Source organism: Phocoena sinus, chromosome 1 (assembly GCF_008692025.1).
Source record: "Phocoena sinus isolate mPhoSin1 chromosome 1, mPhoSin1.pri, whole genome shotgun sequence".
Lineage (NCBI taxonomy): Eukaryota > Metazoa > Chordata > Mammalia > Artiodactyla > Phocoenidae > Phocoena > Phocoena sinus.
In genome coordinates, this window is record NC_045763.1 from 20775296 (window position 1) to 20801011 (window position 25716).

Sequence of the window (25716 nt, forward strand, 5' to 3'; positions counted from 1 at the left end):
CACACCTGTGTCTCTCCATAACGGTTCCCATCCCTGGCCCCTCCCCCAGCAGTGCCCCAAGTGGGGCTGGGGAAGAGTGACAGTTACTTAAGGACCCTGAGTCCCACTTGCTCTTCTAAGCATCCTGTGGTCACTGGAGGGCTAGAGGGGGCTGAAGCCAAAGCTTGGGTTATTGATCTCTGACCCCAAAGGTCAGCTTCAGGGGCAGAGGGAGTGGAGTGGCCACAGTGGGAGCCTCCAGAGACCCCGCAACAGTGGGGCTGTGCTGCACAGCCTGGTTTCCATGTCTGCATCCTTGGCTTCCCATGATCCCCCAACACACACACACACACACACACACACACACACACACTCATACCTTCTCCATCCAGTCCTGTCTGACACTTCTGCCTCTGAGATGTCTCAGATTTTTTGTGTTTGGATTTTGGAATAACTAGAGAGTATAAAGCAGGGATTTGGATGGAATTATTTACTACTAATCCCACCCCCAAGACAAAGCCCTAGGAGTCCATGAATGCATGGGTGAACTCAGTGGGAAAGCACCAGTCTGGTAGTCAGGAAGGATGGCCACAATTTGCAGTGTGGCCTCAGGCAAACCACTTAACCTCTATGGATGGATCTTAGTTTTCTGATGTATAAAATGAAGGGGTTTAATCAGATGAGCGCTAGCATTCCTTCCAAATAAACAATCTAAGCTTCTAAGGAATTAAGTGGGAACAGGGACAGTAGGGGTTAGGGTAAGAATTAGGTTAGGTTCAGAAGATGGTAAAAAGAATTCTTGGACTTAGAAATAAAACCTGGATTCTAATTTAGGCCATTATTAACTACGGAATACTGGGCAAGTCATTCATTTATTCATTCAACAAACATTTAATAAGCAATTACTCTATTCCAAGTTTTGTGCTGTATGCTAGCCACACAACAATAAGGCAGACATAGTCCTCATGGAGTTTACATTCTAGTAGCCAGTGTGAGATAAAGATAAATTAAAAAATATAATAAAGTGGGGGCAAACAGTCTGTTAAAGAAGTGCAGGGTACTATAAGAACACATGAGGGACTTCCCTGGTGGCGCAGTGGTTAAGAATCCGCCTGCCAATGCAGGGGACACAGGTTCGATCCCTGGTCTGGGAAGATCCCACATGCCGCGGAGCAACTAAGCCCGTGTGCCACAACTACTGAGCCTGCACTCTAGAGCCCGCAAGCCACAGCTACTGAGCCCGCGAACCACAACTACTGAGCCTGCGTGCCACAACTACTGAAGCCAGCACATCTAGAGCTCGTGCTCCACAACAAGAGAAACCACCGCAATGAGAAGCCCACACACCACAAGGAAGAGTAGCCCCCGCTTGCCGCAACTAGAGAAAGTCCATACGCAGCAACAAAGACCCAACGCAGCCAAAAAATAAATAAATAAAATAAAAACCCTTCCCCCAAAAGCCATCGGGGAGTTTGGGTCTTTAAAAAAAAAAAAAAGAACACATGAGAGTGGTATTGGGTAAGTGAGTGGGTGGAAGCAAGGAGATCCCCGGACAAAGTGTGACATCTTTGGAGCCTAAAGAATGAATAGTGATCAGCTAAGTGAGGTAGGAGACATGGTGCTGCTGGCGGAAGGTAAGCATGGGAAACGCCAGGGAGGAGAGAGCAAGGCATTCGGAGGCCCTGGAATGCTAACTGTGAGAGAAGTGAGGAGCGTAAGTTTGGAGGTAAGTCTGGTATTGGGGTCAGAGACCTGCCTCACCTGCAAAACTGAGATAACCACATGCCAGTCATGCCTCCCTCCTTTCCAGCAGCCCTGTTTTCCAGGGTCTGGTGAGATAATGCATGGGAAAACACTTTGTGGTTGGAAAAGCATTGTGCAAAGTAATGCACAGACAATGGAAAGGAGCTATGGATCACTGAGGATCAAGCTAGGTAAATCTGGCTGTAGGCTGACTTCCACAGGAACAGTGGGAAATTAACCAAAATTGAGGCATTGAGCCTCCAGTAAATTTGTCCCAAGGTCACACAACCGTGGAGGGGTGGGACTGGGGTTTGAACAGAAAGCTTGACCCCAGAGTCTGCCCAAGAGGGAGGGGACTTGCTCTAAAGACCCCAGTGGGTAAAGGCTATCGACATCAGCTTCAATTCACCGGAAGAAAGAACTTTCTAAGAGTCCTAACAATCAGGGGATAGAGAAGGCTTCCAAAAGCAGTAAGCTCTCTGTTGCTGGCGGTTTGTAAGCTGAGTCTAGAAAATGGTTGTTACCAAGCGTGGGATATGGCAGGGGGTCAGCCGATCTGTAAGGTTGCTTTTGGCTCTGAGAGACATGGACTCAAGGATCCTTGGTCTCCTTTCTCTTTGTCCCACACCCCATCCTTTAACAGAACAGCAGTGAGGGCAACTCTTTGCAGAAACCTGAACGTGCAGCTTGCATTCACGAGAGGCTGGAGGAAAGAAGGGACAGCTTCTGTGCGTCTGTCCTTCTCTCGCCCGTCTTCCTCCATGGCCAAACCACAGGAGCCCAGTGGTGAGGAGATGGAAGAGGTGGTCCCCTGTTATCTGGAGGCTTTGACTCCAGAGTAGTTTATATGGAGTCTGGCGCTGTCTCAGACGTCATCACTGAGATGAAGTGTGGCTTAGTAATTAGGAGCATAGCCTACAGCATCAGACACTTCCTGTTACCCCATTTGAAAATGAAGATAGGGCTTCCCTGGTGGCGCAGTGGTTGGGAGTCCGCCTGCCAATGCAGGGGACGCGGGTTCGTGCCCCGGTCCGGGAGGATCCCACATGGGCCATGGGTCATGGCCACTGGGCCTGCGCATCTGGAGCCTGTGCTCCGCAGCAGGAGAGGCCGCAGCAGTGAGAGGCCCGTGTACCGCAAAAAAAAAGAAAATGAAGATAGTCAGAAAGAGAAAGACAAATACCATCTGATATCACTTATATGTGAAATCTAAAAATATGATACAAATAAACATATCTATGAAACAGAAACAGACTCACAGACATAAAGAACAGATTTGTGGTTGCCAATGGAGAGTGGGGCATGGGGGAGGGAAGGATTGGGAGTTTGGGATTAGAAGATGCAGACTATTATCTATAAGATGTATAAACAAAGTCCTACTGTATAGCACAGGGAACTATATTCAATATCCTGTGATAAACCATAATGGAAAAGAATATGAAAAAGAATATATATATAACTAAATCACTTCACAATACAGCAGAAATTAACACAACATTGTAAATCAACTACACTTCAATAACTTTTTTTAAAAAATGAAGGTTGGGGCTTCCCTGGTGGCGCAGTGGTTGAGAGTCTGCCTGCTGATGCAGGGAACACGGGTTCGTGCCCCGGTCCGGGAGGATCCCACATGCTGCGGAGCGGCTGGACCTGTGAGCCATGGCCGCTGAGCCTGCGCGTCCGGAGCCTGTCCTCCACAACGGGAGAGGCCACAACAGTGAGAGGCCCGCGTACTGCAAAAAAAAAAAAAGAAGATTGTTGGGGGATTACATGAGCTAATGTAGGGTCTTGACACAGTGCCTGGCATGTGGTAAACACTCAAACATTTTAGCTCTTATTTTGTTGTTGTTACTTGCTGGGAGAATTTGAGGAAGTTATTCAAACAGTCAGAGCTTCATTTTTCTCTTCTGTTAAGTGAGGAGATAACATCTCCCTCATAGGGTGGTTGGAGGGGGCTATGCTCGGCACACAGCAGAAGTTAACAGATATTATTTCCTTCCTTCCACTAATGGACGGGAGTCAAAGATACCACGATACCTTTTGTCCTATTCTTGCTCTGTAATTATCACAGATGCAGCAAGTACGAAAATGCCTTAGAAATCATAAATCTGTACTCCCATTTAATAGATGGGGAAACTGAGGCCCAGAGAAGAAGAGATTTGCTCAAGGTCGCACAGTGAGTTAGTGATAGATCTAGGACTAGAACCAGAACTTTCTTACCATACAATTCTATCTCTATTATTGACAAAATGTTGAATGAATGTGTGACTGAAGATTGAATGAAGGGAGTACAGGTCTCTCTGGATGTCTTCACAGGGACGTGGAGGACTTGCTGACGTGGGAACCAAACTCTGTGGCTGTTCACTTTCAAGCCTCCTTGTTTTCATTTCTGCTGTTCCTCTTCTCTGTAATGCCCTGCCCTCCCCTGGCTTTCAAATTCCTATGCAAGGTCCAGTGCAATGCCACCTCCTCCTGGGAAGCCTTCCATGACATATAAAAGGAGTCAGCTTTCATTGTTTCCACAGTGCATTACATGTGTCTCTATTATATGTCCCAGCCACAATCTGATGGGATATATTGGGTTGGCCAAAAAGTTCATTCGGGTTTTCCGAACAAACTTTTTGGCCAACCCAGTATATCTTTTACATGTCCTTTCCACTAGTTTTCTCCCCACTACACAGACAGGGAAACCAAGGTACAGAAACCAATCCTGAATTTGAAGCCCCATTCCCTGACTGAAAAGGGGAATACTAGGAAACCTGTGTTTCTAGTTCTTATTATTAGCTAGCTATGGAACTTGAACAAGTCACTTGGACTTTAGGTCTTGTTTCCACATTTACAAAATAGGTTGGGAGAAGATAAAGTCTGAAGATACTAACTTATAAGCCTCTTCTAATAGAAGAAGTGAAGTGTAGATTATTGAACCTGAATGCTAATTCCAGAGTCAACCTACCAGGGTTTTAATCCTGACTCTATCACTTACTCTGTGACCTTCAGGGAGTTATTTAACCCCTTTGTGCTCAGCTTCATCTGTAAGATGGGAACAATAACCATGTCTATCTCATAAATTTGGTGTGAGAAATAAATGAGCTACTTTATGTAAAGCACTCAGCACAGTGCCTGGCACATGGAGAACCTTCGAAAAACGTTAACGGTTGTAATTTTTATCCCATTGATACCTCTGGGTTCACAACCTCAGCATGTAGAAAAGACATCTCCAATTTCGATAACCTCAAAGCAAGCCAAGTGTCTTTTTTCATCCTGCTAGGGGTCAGCAGAGCAGAGTGGTAAAGAGTATGGCTTTGAAACAATCAAAAAAGTAATGTTAAAAAGCAGTAGGCTCAGACTTGTAAGGTCCAAAATATCCCCCTCCCGTATCTCCTTTCTTTTTTTCCTTTTGTTTTTTTTGGCCACGCTGTGCAGCTTGCGGGATCTTAGTTCCCTGACCAGGGATCGAACCCGGGCCCCTGGCAGTGGAAGCGGAGTTGTAAACACTGGCTCACCAGGGAATTCTCCCATGCAGCCTTTCTTAGGTGGCTGTTTGAGGATGCTCCTCAAGTGTGAAGCAAGAAAAAAAGATCCAGGAAAGAGTGGCTGTATCCACTGTAGTGCGAGGCTGTGAAGGTGACAGCTGTGAAGCAAGTCCAGAGAGCAACCAGGAGGGAGGGCTTCAGGAAAGGGCTTAGTGGAAAAGATAATATGATGTAGCCCTTGAAAAAAGTTGAGGATATTTCAATGACAAATATTGTGGAGAGAGAGAGGAGGTTAGAGAGTCCAGGGAAAATAAAACAGAGTATAAGAAAAGAAACGTTGTCCTAGTATACTACTTGGCAATGCAGTGAACATTTCCATACATGACAATGTAAACATGGGTCATCAATCTAGTTGAAAATGGTGATTTAACTGTACTGGGAAGAAGAGGAAAGGAGAGGTAGACCCTGTACACAAGGTAAGTCCTCAACCACCATAACAGGAAATCAATAGATAATATCTAAAATTGATAAATCAAGGAACAGAGGTACGTGCATATTACTTAGAGACATGGAAATATCCTCCAGAAGAAATGACCTGTGGGAGTGGAGGGGGTAGGGTAGTCAGGGTACTGTTGTTTTTCATTATAATTCTTTCAATACGAATTGATTTTTTTAACCACATGCATTAATTACTTTAACTGCTAAAAAAAAAAAAAAAAGAAGAAGAGGAAGAATATTTGAGTGAGTCGCTTAACTCCACTGAGTCTCAGTTCCCTCTCCAGTAAAATGGGATCATAGTAGGATGGTTGAGGACAGAAAGAGACAATATACACAAAGCATTCAGCTCATACCTGGTATATAATCAGCTCTCAAACAGTAACTGCAGTATCAGGGAAGAATAAGTTAAGGACTAGGCTCAAGTTGTCTTGCGGAAATGACAGCACTTGGTGAGATACCCTGCCTTTTGCCTCCATGGTACATGACAATCATTGGACACATACAAATGGACACCAGGTGAAAGACAGCTGGCTGGGTTGTGATTCACAGGCCAGAGTAGAGTCACAGTGAGGAACATTGAAACGATCAGCAGCCATGAGGGAAATTACAGTTTGGCTTGGCAAGTTCCACTGCAAGAGGACACCTGGTGAGTTACAGTCTCTGGACAGTGGGCTATAGCAGGCTCATCATTTCCTCCTCTTGCTTGTACTTTGTGGGGGATATGTCAGAAGGAAAAGATTTAGAGGCTGTCAGGGTGAGGGTCAGAGGTCAGCTGGGGTCAGGAAGTCTATTTCACTGAGGTCACTCTAGTCTCCTTTCAAAGTAATGAAGCCATTATTGGTGAAAGCAAGTGCCTGGCGTCTTGCTCTGTGAAGCAAGGCCCACATGGGGAGTAGGATTGAAAGAAGGAAGGGGACTCCCTTGGCTCATCCTCCTTCTGCCAATTCAACAGGCCTAAGAGGTGAGAGGTGCACAATCCTGCTTGATGTAGGAAGCCCTGGTCCTTGGAGAGGGATGAAGATGACAGCATGGGGTGAAAACAGATTGTTTCTCAGAGCAGTTAAGAATGGGGTCTCTCTCTCTCTCTCTCTTTGTCTCTCTCTCTCTGTCTCTCTCTCTCTCACACACACACACACACACACACACATACAAACACACACATCATATCACTTTAGAATGTCAGAAATGGAAGAAACATTTGTCTAAGAGCTAACCCATCTCCCTCATTTTACCCTTAAAGCATAAACCTAGGTGTCTTTCTTGAGATCACAGGACAAATTAACAGGCTGAAACTATATATATTATACATTTTACTTAATTATTTGTTTATTATCTGTCCCTCTCCTCTAGAATGTAAGCTCTATGAGGGCAGGAACTTCATCTGTTTTGTTTACTGATGTATCCCCAGTGTTGCAAACAGTGCCACCTGACTCATAATAGATGCTCAATAAATATTTGTTAGATGACTTAGTGAATGAACCGATGAATGAATGGAAACACTGCACACATCGTATTCCCTTCCTCATGAATAACAGAGCATGTTACCATACTAAAGGCTTTACAAAGTCCTGTATAAGAAACCTACTTAACATACCATTTTCCAAATGATTTCACTATAGAGACTTTTTTTAAATGGTAAGATGTATTAATGATCTCATGGAACTAGTATCCTGAGGGACACATTGTGGAAAATACTTTTTTCAAATGCACACCATCACTCATATTAGCATATGGTCAAGGCTTTAATTCCAAGCTACCACCCTGGACCTCACCACAGGGTTCTCAAAACACTTCAGAAATGTGAGCTGGATGTGGATGATTGCCCAAAAGAGGACCTGTTTTGGCTCTTGTCAGCTCTTTGATTTAGAAAGTCAAGGAGTTTGGGGGAGGGTGATCAGTAGAAATGGCAGACTAGAGCTCTGGCCCAGGGAAGAGGAATCACAAGCTTGGGTCCTATTTACTAATTATATAAGACATATAGTCTCCCCTCACAGCCATTTTGTTTGCACATATCTTGTTCTTCATTGGTAAAATGGGGACAGTACCAGTCATGATAACAACATACTGGGACTGTGGAAAGAATGTGAGCTTTGGAGTTAAACATATGGGTTCAAATATGTCTCTGCCATGTATTAGCTGAGTTACATTAGCCAAGCTGTATTGATTCATTAGGCTTGTTTCCTCCCCTGTAAGGTAGAAACATTAATACCTATTACTTAGAGTTATTGACAGGCTTGAATTAGATAAGAAAAGTGCCTGTATTCTTGATAAATAATAGCTGTTATTATTATTACCTATCAGAATATAAGCTCCACAAAGGTGGGATTTTTGTTTGCATTGTTTACTCCCAACACTTAGAACAATGCCTGCCACAGAGGAAGTGCTCAATAAATATAAATATTTCTTAATGTTGATGAGTTATTAATATTACTAAGACCTCTTTCAACTCTTCCTTTTATGAAGATATGAGCCTACACAAGAGAAACTTAGCAAAGTACTATAAAGGGGAGATGTTCTTTGTGTTGATACTAGACAACTTTGTCTTTTCTAAAGAGCTCCCTTTTCTTCCTTTTACTTAGATAATATTATTCCCAGAAACCAATACACAAGAAATTTGCAATACTTAGCTATATCATGTCTTGTCCCCCTAACTAGACTGTAACTTCTTGGATGGCAGGAAATGTTTCTTCTTTACTTTTGGGGGTACATTTTTGGTCATTACACTACTTAGTGCATATTATGTATCTGATTCCTCCACCAAATGTGTGAGCTAGCACAATGACTGGATCATAGTGGCTACCTAATAAGTTTTCACTGAGATGGGGACCCAAGAAAGGGAGAAAGTTTAGTCAGGAGCCTCCATCTCCCACATGGAAAAAACCCAATGCAGATGAGGAAACAGTTAGTTATGTTGGGAGCCATGTGTCCCTTCCTAGTTCATCCTCTGCCTCCACATGTGCAACTTTATGGAGTCCTGAGCCTTCCTGGGTTTGTATTGCTTAGACTTGAGAGAGGCAGCCTAGAAGAATAAGTATTATGACTGTTGTAACAACGTTCATTATTTCAATCAAAACCTATTCAGACTGGTATATATAGAATGCATAAACAACAAGGTCCTACTGTATAGAACAGGGAACTATATTCAATATCCTGTGATAAACCATAATGGAAAAGAATATGAAAAAGAATGTATGTATATGTATAACTGAGTCACTTTGCTGTACAGCAGTAATTAACACAACATTGTAATTCAACTATACTTTAATAAAAAATAAATTAAAAAAAAAACCTATTCAGGAAACTCTTCTTGGGTGTCTTCTGTGGGCCAGTCACTGTGCTAAATACTGGTAAGGATGTGAGAGAAGATGCAGAAAGAAATAACACATGAATGGTCCAAATCCTCAGGGGGCAAATGGTTCAGCAAGTTCTAGGTCACAGAATCAGGTGCACAATGGCTATAATAATAGTAATAATTTTCATTGTTAAGAACTAGCTCTATGTCAGACACAATTTTAAAAGCTTTACTTAGATGATCTAACTTTATCCTCGTAATAACTCTGAGAGTTAAATCCTCATTATCCCCATTGGGCAGAGGAGGAAACTGAGGCATAAAAAAGATAAAGAAGTTGCCCCAGGTGTCAGAGCTATAAATAGATATTCAAACATAGACAATCTGATTCCAACGTCTGTGTTCCCATGAAAAGTGCTAATAATTAGAAAAATAATTTGAAAAAAAAGATTAGTCTCTCTTCTAGTCTCATTTTATTTGAATCAAAAATATTATTTCCTCTTTCCTCACTCTCTAGGGCTACTTGCATAGTTATACCCATTTTTCTGAAGGGGAGCTTGAGATACTTGCGCTGCTCTCACAGAATCATGTACGTCTGGAAATGCCCTCTCTTTAGCGTTCAGAAAGGTCTGTTCCTTCGTCTCAAATGTGTCAGGGTAACTGGGGAGTTGAGAAGAACCAGGTTTTCTGGGAAGGACTTGGAGGTGAGAACTCAAGAAGGCATTCTCGAAGCTGGGAGCTGGGAGCCAGGAGAGCGGGTCTCTATTCAGCACCGTGGACAGAGCTCCGGGCGCCTTCAGGACCCTGGACAGAGAAGCTGGTCGAGCCTGCCGGGAACAAGTCTGACTTGAGAGCAGACCAAGTGAAAGCAGAGCGCTAAATTCCCGTATTCCCTCTTTTCTTCAACGAGACCTCAGTCACCTGCTCCTGAATCTTAGGAACAGGGGTACAGAGAGTGAGTATATTTTAAGGGGGCTAGTAACGGGAGGAGATAAGACTTGGGTGAGGAGTATTATATATATAAAAAATGGCTTTGGCTGATGTACTCCCACAACTCTTGGAAGATCTAAATCGGGGTCCTCAGATGGGAGTGTGGCATTGTTAGTGACATTTTTTAATGATTTGTATTTTTTTAGGCTGAGTAGCAAAGGGCCACTGTTGTCCTTTTTATCCCAAAGTCCCATCCCCCATCTCATACTGAAGTTTTAGTCTCTTGGAGAGCACTCCTGGCAGGAAAGACAGAGAAATAATCTCTTCGCAGCCCCTTGCTCTCCTCCCCATCTTCCCGTTCCCTACCCCCACTCATCCCCGTTCTCTGTTTCTCAAGTATACTCGTGCGCGCGCGTGCGCACACACCCACACACACGTGCACGCGCGCGGGCGCAGGGTGAGAAACACGAGAGCTTCCTGCACACTTAGTGGAGACGACTGAATTCCGAGCGAGCGGATGCCCCCGAAAGCAGGCTCTGTCCCTTTAAATGGGTTGTAGCAGTGGGGGAGGGGAACTGGCCGGAGCTGGCATTGTCCAGTTTGAACTGAGCACCGGAAGTGAAGGGGCAGGGCCAGGGCCGTGCACTGAGCCCCGAGCCATTGTCCATCTCCGACCAGGGCACTAGCCACCCCCCTGGCCAACCCTCTTTATCTTCTAGAAGGGGAGGCTAACTCTTCAAATGAGGAGAGCCGCTACTCCAGTTCCCCCACCAACCTCACGATAGGGAAGAGAGGGCATTTCAGGATGGGGCTCAAACGTGGAGGGTCTGGGAACCTGAGAGTGTGGGATCCCAGCAACGGATAGGGATGGGATGGGAATGGGGGCAGGATGAGGGCAGCTGGTGGAGAGAGGAACACCCTTCAAGCCTCTTTGGGTTCCTCCTGTTCTCTCAGGGAACTCCACGTGGGGTCAGTTTTAGACACAGGAAACAAGGAAGGATTCTTTACACAGAATCAATTTAGGAGCGCTTTGAGAGATCCAGAAAAACTCAGTAGGAAACGCAGGGAGGCAGAGACATTCAGATAGTCAGAGACAGACTTTGAGAGGCTGCACCTAGGTCAGGAGTGGAGATCAGCCCTGTTGGGTCTCCAACCTCCCCCCTGCTTCCCCATCCTAGGCTTCCTAGTGTCCTGAACTCCAGGTCTATCTAAGCACACGGGGGTGGGGGTGAGAGCGGGTCAGCGCTGAGCTGCCGGGTCAGCTCTGAGACCTGAAGGGGAAGGGAGGGGGAGGGGCGCTCAAGGGCTGGGGGAGGGGGAGGGCTCATCCATTTCTCCCTTGACAGGTGGTTTGTGTCTCTGATTGGCCAGCGCTGCCAGGCTCACACCTCCCTCCCCCAACTCTCTGGAATGTATAATTATCTGCAAGGGGGGTGGGGGTGGTGTGTGAGTGTGTGTGGGAGCAGTCACGTGGTTTTAAAACTACCCCCCCACACAAGGCCCCCCACCTGTATGCTGCTTTGGGGACCCCCACTGAGTCCTTAAAGTGCAGGATCCCCAATTCCCGGGTACTCAAGACTTCTAGGGCTGACGGCCCCAATCTCCAGATGTTGGGGGGGGCCGGGGGGGTGTCAAACCTCAAGGTTCTGAGAAGGGACACCCCAGAGGTGTCAGAGACCGATGGGGCGGGGGTGGGGGGTGGGGGCCGGAGCTGGAGCCGGAGGGAAAGGGAGGGGAGAGGAGAGGGAGGGGAGGGGAGGGGGCTGCCCGCGGGGGGTTGGGTCATTGTCTTTTAGAATTTGGGAGCCTTTGAAAAGCCGTGGGCCCTCCCACCGCTATTGTGCTGGGGAAGATGTAGCAGCCTCTTCTCCGAGCCACCCCTTTGCCTCCGGACTTCTCTGGGGCCAGCAGCCGGCCGACCTGGGGCCCGGGGCCGCGGGCTCAGCCGACTACCATGGGCTCTGTGTCAAACCAGCAGTTTGCAGGTTCGACCTCGGGACTTACTGGGGACAACTTAGGCTGCAGGGGCGCCCAGAAGCCACATCAAAGGGACGTGGGGGAAGTGTCCCCCAGGCTAGCCGAAGGACCCCAAGTCTGCGGCCTCCTGTTTCAGGGGGCGATCTCTGGAGCAAGGAACCCTGGTGTCCCAGTGCCGTGCAAGCTGAAGCTACGGGGGCGGGGGGAGAGAAGAGGAGGGGCCTGTCTGGCCGTCTGTCCCCGGGCAACGTGTTGTGGGAAGATGAGCAAAACTTTCGGGGCACCACTGGCCTCAGTTTAAGCTTGGGGAGCGCGGGAGGCAGCCGGGACAGGTATTTTCTCGTCGGCATCTTGGTAGCTGCAGCGCCCTGGGTGTCCACCCGCGGGCTGCACGCTCAGGTCTTCTTGCCGGGGTCTCTGGTGGGGTCCTCCAATTCCGTGGCCCCCCAGCTGAGCGCCCTCCCAATCTCCAGGTGGCGGCGCCAAGGCGCCGGAGGAGGCGCAGGAGGACGCGGCCCGGGCGGCCGAGGATCCGCAGCTGCTGCACGGAGCCGGCATCTGTAAGTGGTTCAACGTGCGCATGGGATTCGGCTTCCTGTCCATGACTGCCCGCGCCGGGGTCGCACTCGACCCCCCGGTGGATGTCTTTGTGCACCAGGTGAGACCGATCCCTGTAACTTTGCCGCGGGAAGGGGATGTTGGCGCGCGGATCCAAGGGTGGGCAGACGGCCCTCGGCTGTTGGGTTGAGGGAGATCAAGGGCCCTCATTGTGCGCTCCCATCTTTGCCGTGGCACCCCAGTTCTGAGTCCCCTTTAACTTCAGCGGGACGAGAGATGGGGGCAGAGCCGAGTATCAGCACCCCTACCCCCCTCCGGGAACCCCTCTGGTTTACCACGTGTCTGTTACCTCTTTCCCCTGGGCAAGGGGCAGGGGGCAGGGGGCAGGGAGATGACCCCATGTGGCAGAACTAAGGTTGTATTGTGCTTGCCAGTGGGGGGAGGGCGAGCAGGCCGGCCAGGGAAGCACATGCCCGGTCAGAGCAGAGCCCTGAGCGCCCGCGCCTTTCACTATGGTGTGAATGGAGCTCCCGGCCTGGAAAGAGGGAGGGAAACCACTTCGGGACCCAACGGGGTAAAGCTGAGAAGTCAGTGGGGTCTCCTCACCCAGGTGGTCACCCAAAACTCAAGCTCTGGGGCCTGGGTCGGTTTGGCAGATCCTTGAAGGATCTCTCTGGGGGCTTGAAAGTTCCTTGAGAACACAGCCTCAGGCACACGGTTCACTCGCTGAGCTTTTACTGTTCATTTCCTATCAGGAAAGAAAACCCGAGGAGCCCAGGCCTTAGATTCCTGGGCCAGGCTCGGAGGGAGTTCGGTTGCAACCCCAAGTTCTCAGTTAAAGCAAGGCAGCACAGTGGGGGTGAAATTCAGTGTCGCAGGGCAGAGGGTGGAGGGAGGCTAGCCTCTGGACCTATTCTCCTCAGCTTGGCATTTATGGCCCCAGACAGCCATTGATTGCTGTCCCAACATTCCCAGCCTCAAACAAGGAACCAGAGACTTCAGGTTTCCCTCCTCCCTGGCCACCCCTTCCTGAATATCTTAGAAGCATTTCTGTGGTCCTGGGCACAAGCCACACATAACAACCACGTAAAGGAAGCTGCTGCTTGTGTTCCCTCCACCTTTGGAGGTTTGGGGCTGGACCTGAGAAGAAATTGCTAATCCCAGGCACAGCAGGTTGACACCCAGGCCGGGCATGGAGGGGTTACTTCGGAGAGGTTGGCTTTAGGAGCAGTGGGGGAGGGGAAAGGAGGATGTGGGGATTAAGGGTTGGAGCCTGAGGGATGGGATTCTGGAGGGGGAGGGGTGGAGATGCTGGGTGGAGAAGTTGGAGGCAGCGGGGAAGTCTCTGAGCATGGCCCTCAGCGAGGACACAGAATGAGGGGAACAGGGGAGGTAGAGGATATGGGGAGACGGGGGCCCCACCAGTTAATGTTGGGGTCACTGGGCTACTAGAACATCTTTCCAGAAGGGTCGGCAGCAGAATGCTTGGCTATCCCCTTGCTTCACCCAGTTCCTCCACCCCCAACTTTACCCCCTCCCCATCAGACAACTAATTCTGGCTGGTGGCTTTGCCCCCTTCCCTGTCTCATTTACATATGTGAATGATAACCCACAGGAAGTAATTGTGGGAAAAAGAAGGGAATTGGCCTCTTTAGATCTATTAAATCACTTTATTACAGGAACCAGCTTTGAATGGCCCTCCTCAGCGGGGTGGCCAGCTCCCCCACTCTCCCATTTATCTGATCACAAAGAGATTAAAATCTCTCCTGGTCTGGAGATGACTGGACAGCTTCCCCAATTTTGGAAGGCTTGGAATAAAAGAGTCAAACCCAACGTTTTCTTGCCTCCCTTCCAAAGGCTGTTGAACAGGGAACGACTGAGGGGAAGGTAGCCCCTCTGAGGTTCTTTGGTGATATCCAACTCCCAAGGAAGGTTTTCCTGAGCAAATGGATCTGTGCCTCAGCCCACTTACCCTTAGGATCGAAAGCAGTTGGGAAATATTGGAGGGCATAAAGGAAAGCAGGGACCTTCTGGTTTGGGGAGTGGAGCCCGTACCACATTATTTCAGATGGGTTTGCTGGGAGATAACTGGACTTTGGGGTCTTGGAATGTCCAGGGACATTCCACAGTTGAGTAAGTTATCAGGAGGAGTTGAGCTGGGATAAGGAATCAAGCATTTGTCTCCCTAACACCCGCTACTAACAGTCACAGAGGACAATGGTGGAAATTCCCTGAGCCTTACCTGGTAGCTCTGTCTTTCGATTGTGCACTGCTGGGGCTTAGGTTGATCCTCAAACCCTAGCAGTTAGACTAGTGATTCCAGTCCTGCACTTGAGAAATCTGAAATCTCTCCCTGGGGATCTAATATAGAGGAGTTAGGTAGATGCAGGACAATCCTTAAAAATCCTCCTGCGGGGAGGGGAGTGTTCCCAAAGTGGAGAGAGAGTAAGACATTTGAAAACCTCTCCTTTGGCTGCTGGTGGTGGGTACCTTAGAATTGCAGGGTGGGTGGTGAGCAGGATAATTGTCCTAAGATAACATCTGCTAAGGGAGGGGGTCAGGGAGCCCCTTTCCTAAGGAAAGAGGAGGGGGGAGCAATTAAACATTGTCTTTTCCCTTCCAAGGTTTGGCCTATTTGGTTCCCAACACGCTGTTCACTATTTTTACACTCCCTGTCAAACACGCAGTGCCCCACAGGGGTGGATGAGTGGGAAAGAAAACCTACCTTTAGCTTTTTAAAAAATGAGTAAATAAAACCAATAAAGCAAAGAGACTTCTGTAACAACCCTTTTACTCAGCCACAGGTCTTATGCTAGAACTCTCTTCCTGTCCCTGAATTTGGGGGAATTTACGAATCATAATAATGGCAGGTGGCCAGCCCTTAAATCAAGGTTTCTCAACCTCAGCACTATTGACGTGTTTCGAGCGGGAGAATTTCTCATGCTGGGCATCCCTCAGTTGCGACAACCAAAAATGTCTCCAGACATTGCCAAATGCCCCCTGGGAGGCAAACTCACCCCCAGTTGAAAAACAGTTATACATCGCAAGGTGGAACAAGAAAGAGCTAACTACTGTCTCCTGGTTTCCTGAGGTGTTCACCAAGGATTCTCAATTCTCTATGGCCATTTTAAGAGTTTTGGCTTACCTCATGTTTTCCTGGGGCTCAACTCCCAAACCCCTTAGATATGTAGAAATTTGAAAATGAGGAAAAGGTCCCCTGCTTTCTCCCACAGCTCTTTGGAACCCAAGTCTGTTTAAAATGGCTTTCTGGCTAAAATGCTGTATTACAAGGCTTGGAGGCAAAAGAAGAGCCCAAATTTGACCGAGAGACCAAGTTTGGGTTAGGAGAAGAAATTTCCAATACCCAGAAACTGCTGAAGCCACGTGGCCTGCTTTTTCTGAAAAGGATGAGTGGGGGGTAGTGAGAGCAACTCAGACCCATCTAGAGTAGGGCTCTTGGGTTTGGGGGCAGGGAGAATGTAAAGGGATCTTTCCCACCTGGTTTATAACCTCACTAGTGGCTCTGATTACCCACTTATGTTTCATTTTTTGATGTACTTGTCTTAACCCCTCTTCTAACCTGTAAACTCTTTGAAGAGAAAGACTAGCAGTCTGGTTAGTTTTCTAGTACGCACCTGGTGGGCTGAAGAAATGAATATGGGTCCCCTGAGGAATCAGGAGTACACTAACAGTTGGGGATCCTTGTCAGCAGAAGTCTTCCTCCAGACACAAAAGGCTGGAGGTATGGAGGGAATGTTAACTGATAGTTGCTGTCTCTTTCTGGACTAGGGCCTGAATAGGGCCTGGCACTCAGTAGAAACACCATGAAAGCTTGTAGAGTGAAGGTCAGTGGATTGCAGTTGAGCTCCCGATCCTATCGGAGGCAAGGGTTTGATGGGTCATTCATTAGTTATTTCATTTCCATCTTAATAGGAAACTATTTTTTAAATGAGTGGATTTTTTCAGGAAGTTGGCAGAGAAGCACAAGAGTTGGTTTGAGCATTATGGGATCTTCTTGGGTCCTTCTCTTTCTGAAGAGACCTGCTTTCTAGACAGTGTCCCAAGTAAAGGCTGTGCCACCATCCTGAGCAAAGCTTGTGGTTGGTGACACCACAAGCTTGCCATACAAGTGGTTGTCAGTGATTTTTCTCCAGGGCAAGGTTGTTTCTGGAACATTCCTAATCAAACTACCTATTGGAATTTGCTGGCGCTTTTTTTTTTTTTTTGAGAAACAGCCCTAGGCAAATCACCCCTCCTTTCTTCCTGCAGGCAAGAATGGCAATTACTATCAGTGTTAAATCTGGGAGGTCAAAGGAGGTTGGGCGGGGGGAGAAAACTTTCAAGAATAGTAGGCACTTAGTACAGAGGCAGCTTGGAGTTACTTAATTCAGACTGGAAAGGAGAGTAAATGGCTTTTGTCAACAGAGCAGAACAACTGGGTTACTGGTTTAAAACTCCCGGACACTTTCTTCACTCCATGGGTGGGGGGGGGGGGTTGGGGAACCACCCTGGGTTGGGTCCTCATCAGAGTTCAGTCTCCTTGCGACTCCATTTTCCTACGGACCAAGGAGAAGACGCCCACCCTAAGGAGCTGGAGAGATCGATCTAGGTGAACACTTGTGTGCAGAGTTGAGAACCGCGTCTCCTTCCTCTCTTCTGCTCCAGTCGCCCTCTGGCTGCCTTTGTGCCGCCTGGCTGATGAGCACCACCATCTGGTGGAGAACTCCAGGCTGGAGCTCGTGGTCCTGGCTGTGTGTCTGAGCAGAGGCGATGTGTGTAGGGTTGTATGCTCACAGCCTTTGGTTCTGGACAGATCTCTTTCCCCCACCCTCCCTGACACACACATCAAAATAAACTGCTTCTAATAGAACCCATTGGTTTCCTAGCTCCTACCAAACCCTACCTTCAGGAATGACGCTTGGGTTGAACTGCGAGGACACCTTGGAACCAAGTCATTAAAATTACCTTCTCCTGCGGCTTTTTACTTTTTCATTGTGGCTGTTAGAAAGTTTTTAAACGGCTGTGCGTCTTGCATTATATTGCATGGTGCTGGATATAGAGTCCGGCTAGTTGCAAGCAGCTCGGGGCTCTCACACTATAAATTTGGTCAAGATGCTTCACCCCTCTGCCTCTGTGACCTCACCTGTAACACAGGGGGCATGATAAGGTCTACCTCACAGGCTTGGTGTGAGGGTCACATGTGTTACAACATGTAAAGTGCTTAAAACACTGCTTAGCCTATAGTAAATATTAGTAATAAAATTAAATCTTAGTCATTTTAGATAGTAGAGAACTTAGTTTCTTCTACAAATGTTTGTGCACTGCTAGGCACCTAGAACTGAGGATATAAACATGCACTAGGTAGTCTTGAGCTGGAAGGGCCCCGGGTTTTGCAGAAAAGCCAGAAACCCAAGCTTTGATCAAGTCTGATCCCCTGCTTTTACAGATGATTATAGAAACCAGAACTTACTTATCCAAATTTCATAGAGCAAGTTGAGGGAAACTCGGGTTCCTGTGAGCTTTTTACTCCACGTGTCCTGAGTGACCCCTCAGGTCCCTTCTATCTCTGACTTATAAAGGCATAATACTTGATGTGGGGGAAGCTTAGAGTAGGCAGTGGTGAGGTATTAGGGGAGTGGAAAGACTAAGTACTGTAACTGGCCCAAGTCCTTCCCTGCCATCCAAAAAAAGAGAAATGCCTCCTGTAATTGTTTTCTGTCCGATGATTAAATGCCATCTTCCCCTCTCCCCACTATAGGCTGCCCACCCTCCTACCTCAAACAAATTGGGAAAGGAAGATGGGAGGCCTGCCTCCCTCCCACCTTTAATATAATTTATCTGAATAAATAACCCTAATTAGGTCCCTGAGTAAAAGGTTTGACTGAAAGCCCTGGAAGGGTGGGAGGGCAGGTCAGAAGGAAAGATGGCTGTTGGCGATGGTGACTTTGCCAGACCAGCAAGCTTGACTGGGGAAGAAAGGTGTCTCTGTATCCGTTTCTCTCACCGTGACCATAACCCCTATGTGGAGAGGAAGGAAGGAACTGATGAATGCGGTGAATGTGGGGTGGGGGGGGAGTCAGGGGGGAATCTGCAGCCTCTGGAACTCCAGGAATCTGACCACCAGAACCAGCCAGTGTCAACTCTTTGTTTCCCCGGAGCTGGGCTCTATTGGGGGAGCTCAAGCCTTGCCCCTCCCCCCCAGGTCTTTTCTTTTTGGAGGGGATGGAGAGAGGGGCGGGGCCCAGGCCCCGCTTTGTGTGTGGCTGGGGGTGGGGTGGGGTGATAGCAAGAATTTCAGGCTCCTTTCCGATCAGGCCCTGTGAGGCAGGCTCCGTCGGGCTGCACGCCGATTACCTACCTGATAAGAGAGGAATTCAAACTATGTGTTTTAGAAAGGGGCGGGGTAGGCCCCCCACCCCCACCCCCGGGAGCCACCCTTGGAGACCACCAGTCTAAATCTTGACCGGTTATGGTGAGGTGCCTGCAGGGTTGGGGGTTTTTTGGTTTTGTTTTTGTTCTTTTTCACCCTTTTAAAGTCTTAAGCAGACCTCAAATCCTCCAGTGATGGAGTGGGTGAGCTGAGAAGGCTGGTCAATTTCATATGTCCCCATTTATATTATCCTCTGGTTCTCATAGTAAGCCTAGGAGGTGTGGATGGAGGAGAGTGTTGTCCTCAGTAAACTGGAGCTCAGAGAGGGGATGTTTTTCTGAGTTTCCACTGCCAGTTAGTGATAAAAACTAGAGTTAAAATTCCCAGTCTCTTGACACTTCTCACTGTTACCCCGCCCTCATCCAGTCTGAAGAGGTTGATGATAATTGCCACTCAGGATTTATGTGTGGCAGGCTATGTGTTAACTACTTTTCATGCATAAACCCTCACAGCACCACCATAAAATTATTTACTCCATTTTGTAGGGTAGCACAGAAAGCGGGGACAGGCTGTCAGACTCTAAACCCTGGCTCTTAGTCACTTATCTATCTGCTGAATCACAGCAAGGACTGGGAGTGTTCCAGCCTAAGAGCCCACTAGGCAAATGGGAAAAGCTGGGTTTGCCTGGGTCAAGAATGCTCTTGGTCTGGCTCCTCCAGCACCTCCTGACTCACTGGCTTGTCCCAGCTCAAAAAGAGACAAGTCAGATTTAACATCAAATTCAGTGTGGTTGTTACACAACGGGGAGGGGGAAAGAGATTTAACCTTTCTGAAATGTTTTCATTTTCTGCTTTAATGCTCCACATCAAGATTGGTGGGGGGGAGTCATCACAATTCTGGCTGTTCCTGTGGAAAAAAGAAGAAAGTATCCCCAACCTTTGGAATATTTCATTGATATTTATTGAGCATATATTCTTGATGTTTCCCTGCCCGTGTAATCTTCATTAAAATCTTAGGGGCTTCCCTGGTGGCGCAGTGGTTGAGAGTCCGCCTGCCGTTGCAGGGGACACGGGTTCGTGCCCCGGTCCGGGAAGATCCCACATGCCACGGAGCGGCTGGGCCCGTGAGCCATAGCCGCTGAGCCTGCGCGTCCGGAGCCTGTGCCTGTGCTCCGCAACGGGAGAGGCCACAACAGTGAGAGGCCCGCGTACCGCAAAAAAAAAAACCAAACAACCCAAAAATCTTAGGTAGGGACTTCCCTGGTGGCGCAGTGGATGGGACTGCGCTCCCAGTGCAGTGGGACCAGCGACGATCCCTGGTCTCAGAACTAGATCCCACATGCGTGCTGCAACTGCGAGTTCGCATGCCACAGCTAAGGAACCCTGGAGCCGTAGCTAAGGGGGCCCGCCTGCTGCGACTGGAGAGCCCACGCGGTGCTGCAACTGGGAAGCCGGCGGGCCACAACTGAGGAGCCCGCCTGCCACAACTAGGACCCAGTGCAACGAAAAAAAACAAAAAAACAAAAAAAACCCTAAGGTAGGTTTTTATCCTGTTCTCTGAGGCCCAGAGGTGAGTAACTGACCAAAGTCACACATGATGCTGGAAATTGGTAGAAACAGCATTTCATGAACCAGGTTGTGTCTGGCACCTGAGCCTATGCTCTTAACCAATTACCTCAACGGAAGTTTTGTCTTAAGCAGTACCATCTAAATTAAAACAAAAATGTAAATGACTGAGGAATTGGGGATCGCATCTGGCAAAAGAGCATGTTTCACCTAAGTCCCAGTTTGAAATATCCACCCTGCCCCATCAGTACCACCAGCAGCATGACATGCCTCAAGCCAGGACTGGGTGCACGATGATCCCTTTTGCTTCTGAACCGCATTTTCAATGAGGACTGCACCTTGTTGACATACTGGACGTGCTCTTTGGATGGTTTGGAAGCTATCTATAATGAAGCCTATCCTGGGCAGGGTCTGGGAGAGGCTGTCACTCCACTGATGTGTTGTTGTCGCAGTAAGTGGCAAGGTGAAATGGACTGAGCTTCAAATCGGAAACCCTGGGTTCTTCTGACCCTGGTTTTGCCATTCAACTAGCTGTGTGAATAACTCCTTTTTTTTTGGCTCAAACATGCAGTGTTTTGGTGAGATCATTCCACACATTATTCGAAGTCCTTTCCTTTAACAATTTGCTCATCTTCCCAAGTTAAATAATTAAAACCTACCTCCTTGTTCATTCATCCAAAATGTGCTAGGCATTATTTAGGTGTCAAAATGCAGCAGTGAACAAAACAGTCACTTTATTTACAAGTTTACATTCTTTTTAATGGCTTCATGGTATTTTTGTTTTCTGTTGTTTTTTTTGAACAAGTGAGATACTGAACATATGTGTCATGCTAAATCCTCCTGCAAATTACCTACTTATATTCTGTGATTCTTTTCATTCTTTTTTTTTTTTTTTTTTTTTGCTGTACACGGGCCTCTCGCTGTTGTGGCCTCTCCCGTTGCGGAGCACAGGCTCCGGACGCGCAGGCTCAGCGGCCATGGCTGACGGGCCCAGCCGCTCCGCGGCATGTGGGATCTTCCTGGACCGGGGCAGGAACCCGTGTCCCCTGCATTTGAAGCGGACTCTTCAACCACTGCGCCACCAGAGAAGCCCTGTGATTCTTTTTTCTTACTGACTTACAGTAGCTTTTTGTAGTTTTATCAGTTTAGTTATCTGTCTTGATTTTTAAAAAAACTGTCTCCAAAGTTTTTTCTTCTTAACACTGAGATATTTAATTCTTCCGAAATATGTTTTGCATACATATGATGCAAAGTGTAGATTTCTGGCTTCATTTTCAAATGGATAACTGTTTTCTCAATGGTATTTATGGAATTGTTTTCCTCACATGTTGATTTCTCCACTTAATCTTGGATCTCCCAGTAGACTTTCCCTTCTAATCCACTGATCTGTCTGCTTGGGTCATACTGTCTTTTCCCTTCAACTTTCAGAAACATTGTTTTGATATAATTTCAAACTTGGGAGAAGGTTGCAAGAATAGTACTAAAAACTCCCATATAACCTTTACCCAGATTTATCGGTCCTTAATATTTTGTCCCATTTGCTTTTTTATTCTTTTTCTTTGTACAGATAGACAGATATCAAGCATCTTTAAATATTTCAGTGTTTTTTCTAAAATAGGGCCATTCTCTTACCTAATCTCAGTACAATGATCAAAATTAGGGAACTTAACATTGAAACATATATCTACCATATGCAAATTTTGTCAGTTGTTCTAATATTTTTTCTTGTTCTAAGATCCAATCCAGAGTCATGTGTTGCATTCAGTTTCTTTACTTCTCTGGGGTTTGTCTTTCATGACTGACCTTTTTTAAGTGTATAGGCCTGTTACTTTATTTGTTTTTTATTTTTATTTATGTTTATTTATTTATTTATATTTAATTTTGGCTGCATTTGGGTCTTCACTGCTGCACGCGGGCTTTCTCTAGTTGCAGCGAGCAGGGCTACTCTTCCTTGTGTTGCTCGGGCTTCTCATTGCGGTGGCTTCTCATGTTGCGGAGTATGGGTTCTATGCATGCGGGCTCAGTAGTTGTGACTCACTGGCTCAGTAGTTGTGGCGCAGGGGCTTAGTTGCTCTGCGGCATGTGGGATCTTCCCGGACCAGGGCCTGAACCCGTGTCCCCTGCATTGGCAGGCGGATTCTTAACCACTTCGCCACCAGGGAAGCCCCAGGTCTGTTACTTTATATTTTACAAATTTACATTGGTTGATTTCTTATAAATGCTATGTTTAAGAATTTTCTTCTGTTTTATTTTTCTTAGAACTTTGAGACTAGCTGCAAAAAATGCTATGGCGTCTGTTTATCTAATGATTGTTCCTAATGTGATGTAGATATTTTGTTCTTAATTGTGATGACTCTTTGAGTCACAGTTTCTTTACCGATAAAATGGAAGTGTTCTTCCAACCTTAGAGGAACATGTGCATGCAGGTTTTTTTGGTTTTGGTGTAATAATGGAGACTTAACATTAAAATCTACCATGCTTCCCTCCCCCAGAGTAAGCTGCACATGGAGGGATTCCGGAGCCTGAAGGAGGGTGAGGCCGTAGAGTTCACCTTTAAGAAGTCTGCCAAGGGCCTGGAATCTATCCGAGTCACCGGCCCTGGTGGGGTGTTCTGTATTGGGAGTGAGAGGCGGCCCAAAGGGAAGAACATGCAGAAACGCAGATCAAAGGGAGACAGGTATGGATTGCAAGGCAGCTTGTGTGGGTTGGGAGGGACATGCTGAGGATGAGGAAAACTCTCCTCATTTTGCCCCTTTCTTGGACCAGATTGCCAAAGGTAAAAGGAAGCCTGCGGCCCCTGGATGTGGGAGGTGAAGAGAGGGCAGTATGTGAGGAGGGTACTTCATGACCTAGCTCTTCTACTTGACAACTAATTACGTTCTGTTAGCACTAGCCTCGATTGCTAAACGGGGATCACGATACTAACCTCACATGATTATTTTAGAACTAAAAGAGACCATGGATGTGAAAGTGTATGTGGTCAGGACAAGATGGTGTATCTGTACCTGTTGCTTCTTCACCACGTCTCCGAATGGCTGGTTTCTTCCATCTTAGTTCTGTGCTCAAACAGATCACATAGTCTGGCTCCTTTAATTTCTATATTTTTAATGAATGACAGGTACTCTTTTTAAAGGTATAGTAGTTCCCAATTGGGGTCCAGAATTTCTGTTCTTGGTATTTTCAAGTTGACATGAATCTGAAGATATCATCTAGACAATTACGTATCTGGAAAGGACTCAGAGTCATCTAGTCATATTCCTCCTTTTGTAAGTGGGGAAATTGGTCTCTAGGAAGGGAAGTGGGTATAGTGACAACTTGAACCAGAGCCCAGGTGTCCTCTCTCAGAGGAAGGCTTGTAGTCTCTTCTCACTCCTTTCTCTCAACTTTACCATGTTGCTTGGTGCTAGGTGCTACAACTGTGGAGGTCTAGACCATCATGCCAAGGAATGCAAACTGCCACCCCAGCCCAAGAAGTGCCACTTCTGCCAGAGCATCAACCATATGGTAGCCTCGTGTCCACTGAAGGCCCAGCAAGCTCCCAGCTCCCAGGGAAAGCCAGCCTACTTTCGGGAGGAGGAAGAAGAGATCCATAGCCCTGCCATGCTCCCAGAGGCCCAGAATTGAGCCACAGTGGGTGGGGGCTATCCGTTTGTGATCAGAAAGTTTTGAGGAACAGGCATCAATCGGCAGAGTGGAGAAAGTGGGGACAGGGTGGGTAGGGGGCAGCTGGCACTGCCATATATCTCAGGCCGGGGGCCAAAGCCTCACCTCCTCTTCCCTCTTGGTCGGGGGGGAAGGGGTGAGGCAAAGAAACTCCAATCATGCTCTATCCAAATGCACATGAGGGCTTTGGGGGGTAACCCTTCCTGCATGCTTTATCTGAGTCTCCACCCCCAGAATCTCCAGCTTTTGAAAGTGGCCTGGATAGGGAAGTTGTTTTACTCTTCAAGAAGGATATGGAATAATATTTCCCGTGCCAGAGTGAAAAGATTAAGCATGAGACCAGATTGATGGACCCAACCCACAAGCCACTACATTCTGTGGGAGGAAATATCTCAGGGGTAAGGCAGGGTTTTCCACATCTTGTCTGCTCACAACCTCCTCCTGGGAGAGAGTGCTGAGAGAACTGTCCCAAGCAGTGGGTTGTGATGACAGGCAAAAGGGGGGTTGAGGGAACAGCTGCAGACCTGCTGCTTCTAAGCTCACTCCCACCCCATTCTGGGCCAATACAATTTTATTTATTTGCTCCCTTGGATGACTGTACCTTGGGTCCCACTTTCTTCAGGATGCCAACTGCACTAGCTGTGTGCGAATGACGTATCTTGTGCATTTTAACTTTTTTTTTCATAATATAAATATTCTGGTTTTGTATTTTTGTGTATTTTAATCTAAGGCCCTCATTCCTGCACTGTGTTCTCAGGTACGTGAGCAATCTCAGGGATAAGTCGGCGACAGCTCCGGGTCTGCACAGCAGGAATACTTTTTGTTGCTCTATCACCAGAGAGAACAACTATTTGGAGCGTATAGCCTATTGAACTACCTCATTTTTGCCAATTAGAGCTGGCTTTTCTGCCACAGTGTCCTCTTGAAACCCCTCCATCTTCAATGTTTCATGGGAGACTAGGTTTTAACTGGGTTGCCCCATGGCTTGGTCTCCTTCTACTGAGAGATTGGAAATTGGTCTGAACAGGAAAAGGTGGTACAGAGAGCTTAGGAGAGGCTGGGCCAGGTAAAAGGTGCAGAGAGGGGAAGCCAAGATTAGGCAGAGGTCATCTGTATGTGTGATAAGTGATACCTGTTCCAGACCTGTAATCCCAGGGCACAGGACTCGCTTTACATACCAGGTCCATCCTTCAGTGGATTGGGCTAGGCCTAACATACACAACAGGGTGTATTGTATGTGTTTTTGTAAAAACTGTGAGTTGGTAAGGACAGGTTTTAAGAATGATGCCTCTGTACCCATCTTGAGCTGCCCAGGGATGGATATATGAAGCAAGGACAAGATCCTTAATCTTTAACAATTCTGGACTTTTCCTCCTTGGTTTCCAGAGAGACCATCAGTGATGGCTTCTTTGTGGTTCCCAGAGCCAGTGTCCTGCCCTGCTGCAGCAGTAATTAGTGTCATGGTAGCTAAAGGAGAAAAGGGGGTTTCGTTTACATGCTGTGAGATCACTGCAAACCTACCTCACTGTGTTGTAACGGGGCAAATGCAATAGAACGCATTGGGTGATGTGTGTCTGATCCTGGGTTCTTGTCTCCCCCAATTGCTGCCCCCCTCTAGTTATTGTATTTGTCTGGACTTCGTAGGACTTCACAAGTAGCTGATTTGGTGAT

At 47.3% G+C, this 25716-nt stretch overlaps 1 protein-coding gene across 1 annotated transcript; it reads left to right on the forward strand.

Moving 5' to 3' along the window:
- The first annotated feature begins 11794 nt into the window (after nucleotides 1–11794).
- On the forward strand, nucleotides 11795–24085 carry LIN28A (lin-28 homolog A). Its single transcript, XM_032628471.1, has 4 exons — nucleotides 11795–11897; nucleotides 12363–12547; nucleotides 22875–23059; nucleotides 23790–24085. The coding sequence occupies exons 1-4, from the start codon at nucleotides 11867–11869 to the stop codon at nucleotides 24004–24006; spliced, it is 618 nt and encodes a 205-aa protein (XP_032484362.1). The 5' UTR covers nucleotides 11795–11866; the 3' UTR covers nucleotides 24007–24085.
- Nucleotides 24086–25716: the final 1631 nt, after the last annotated feature.

Coding starts and splice junctions, on each gene's coding strand:
- LIN28A (XM_032628471.1), top strand. CDS start 11,867: ATGGGCTCTGTGTCAAACCAGCAGTTTGCAG. Junction 12,548..22,874: donor TGGATGTCTTTGTGCACCAG/GTGAGACCGATC, acceptor TCCCTCCCCCAG/AGTAAGCTGCACATGGAGGG. Junction 23,060..23,789: donor CGCAGATCAAAGGGAGACAG/GTATGGATTGCA, acceptor GCTTGGTGCTAG/GTGCTACAACTGTGGAGGTC.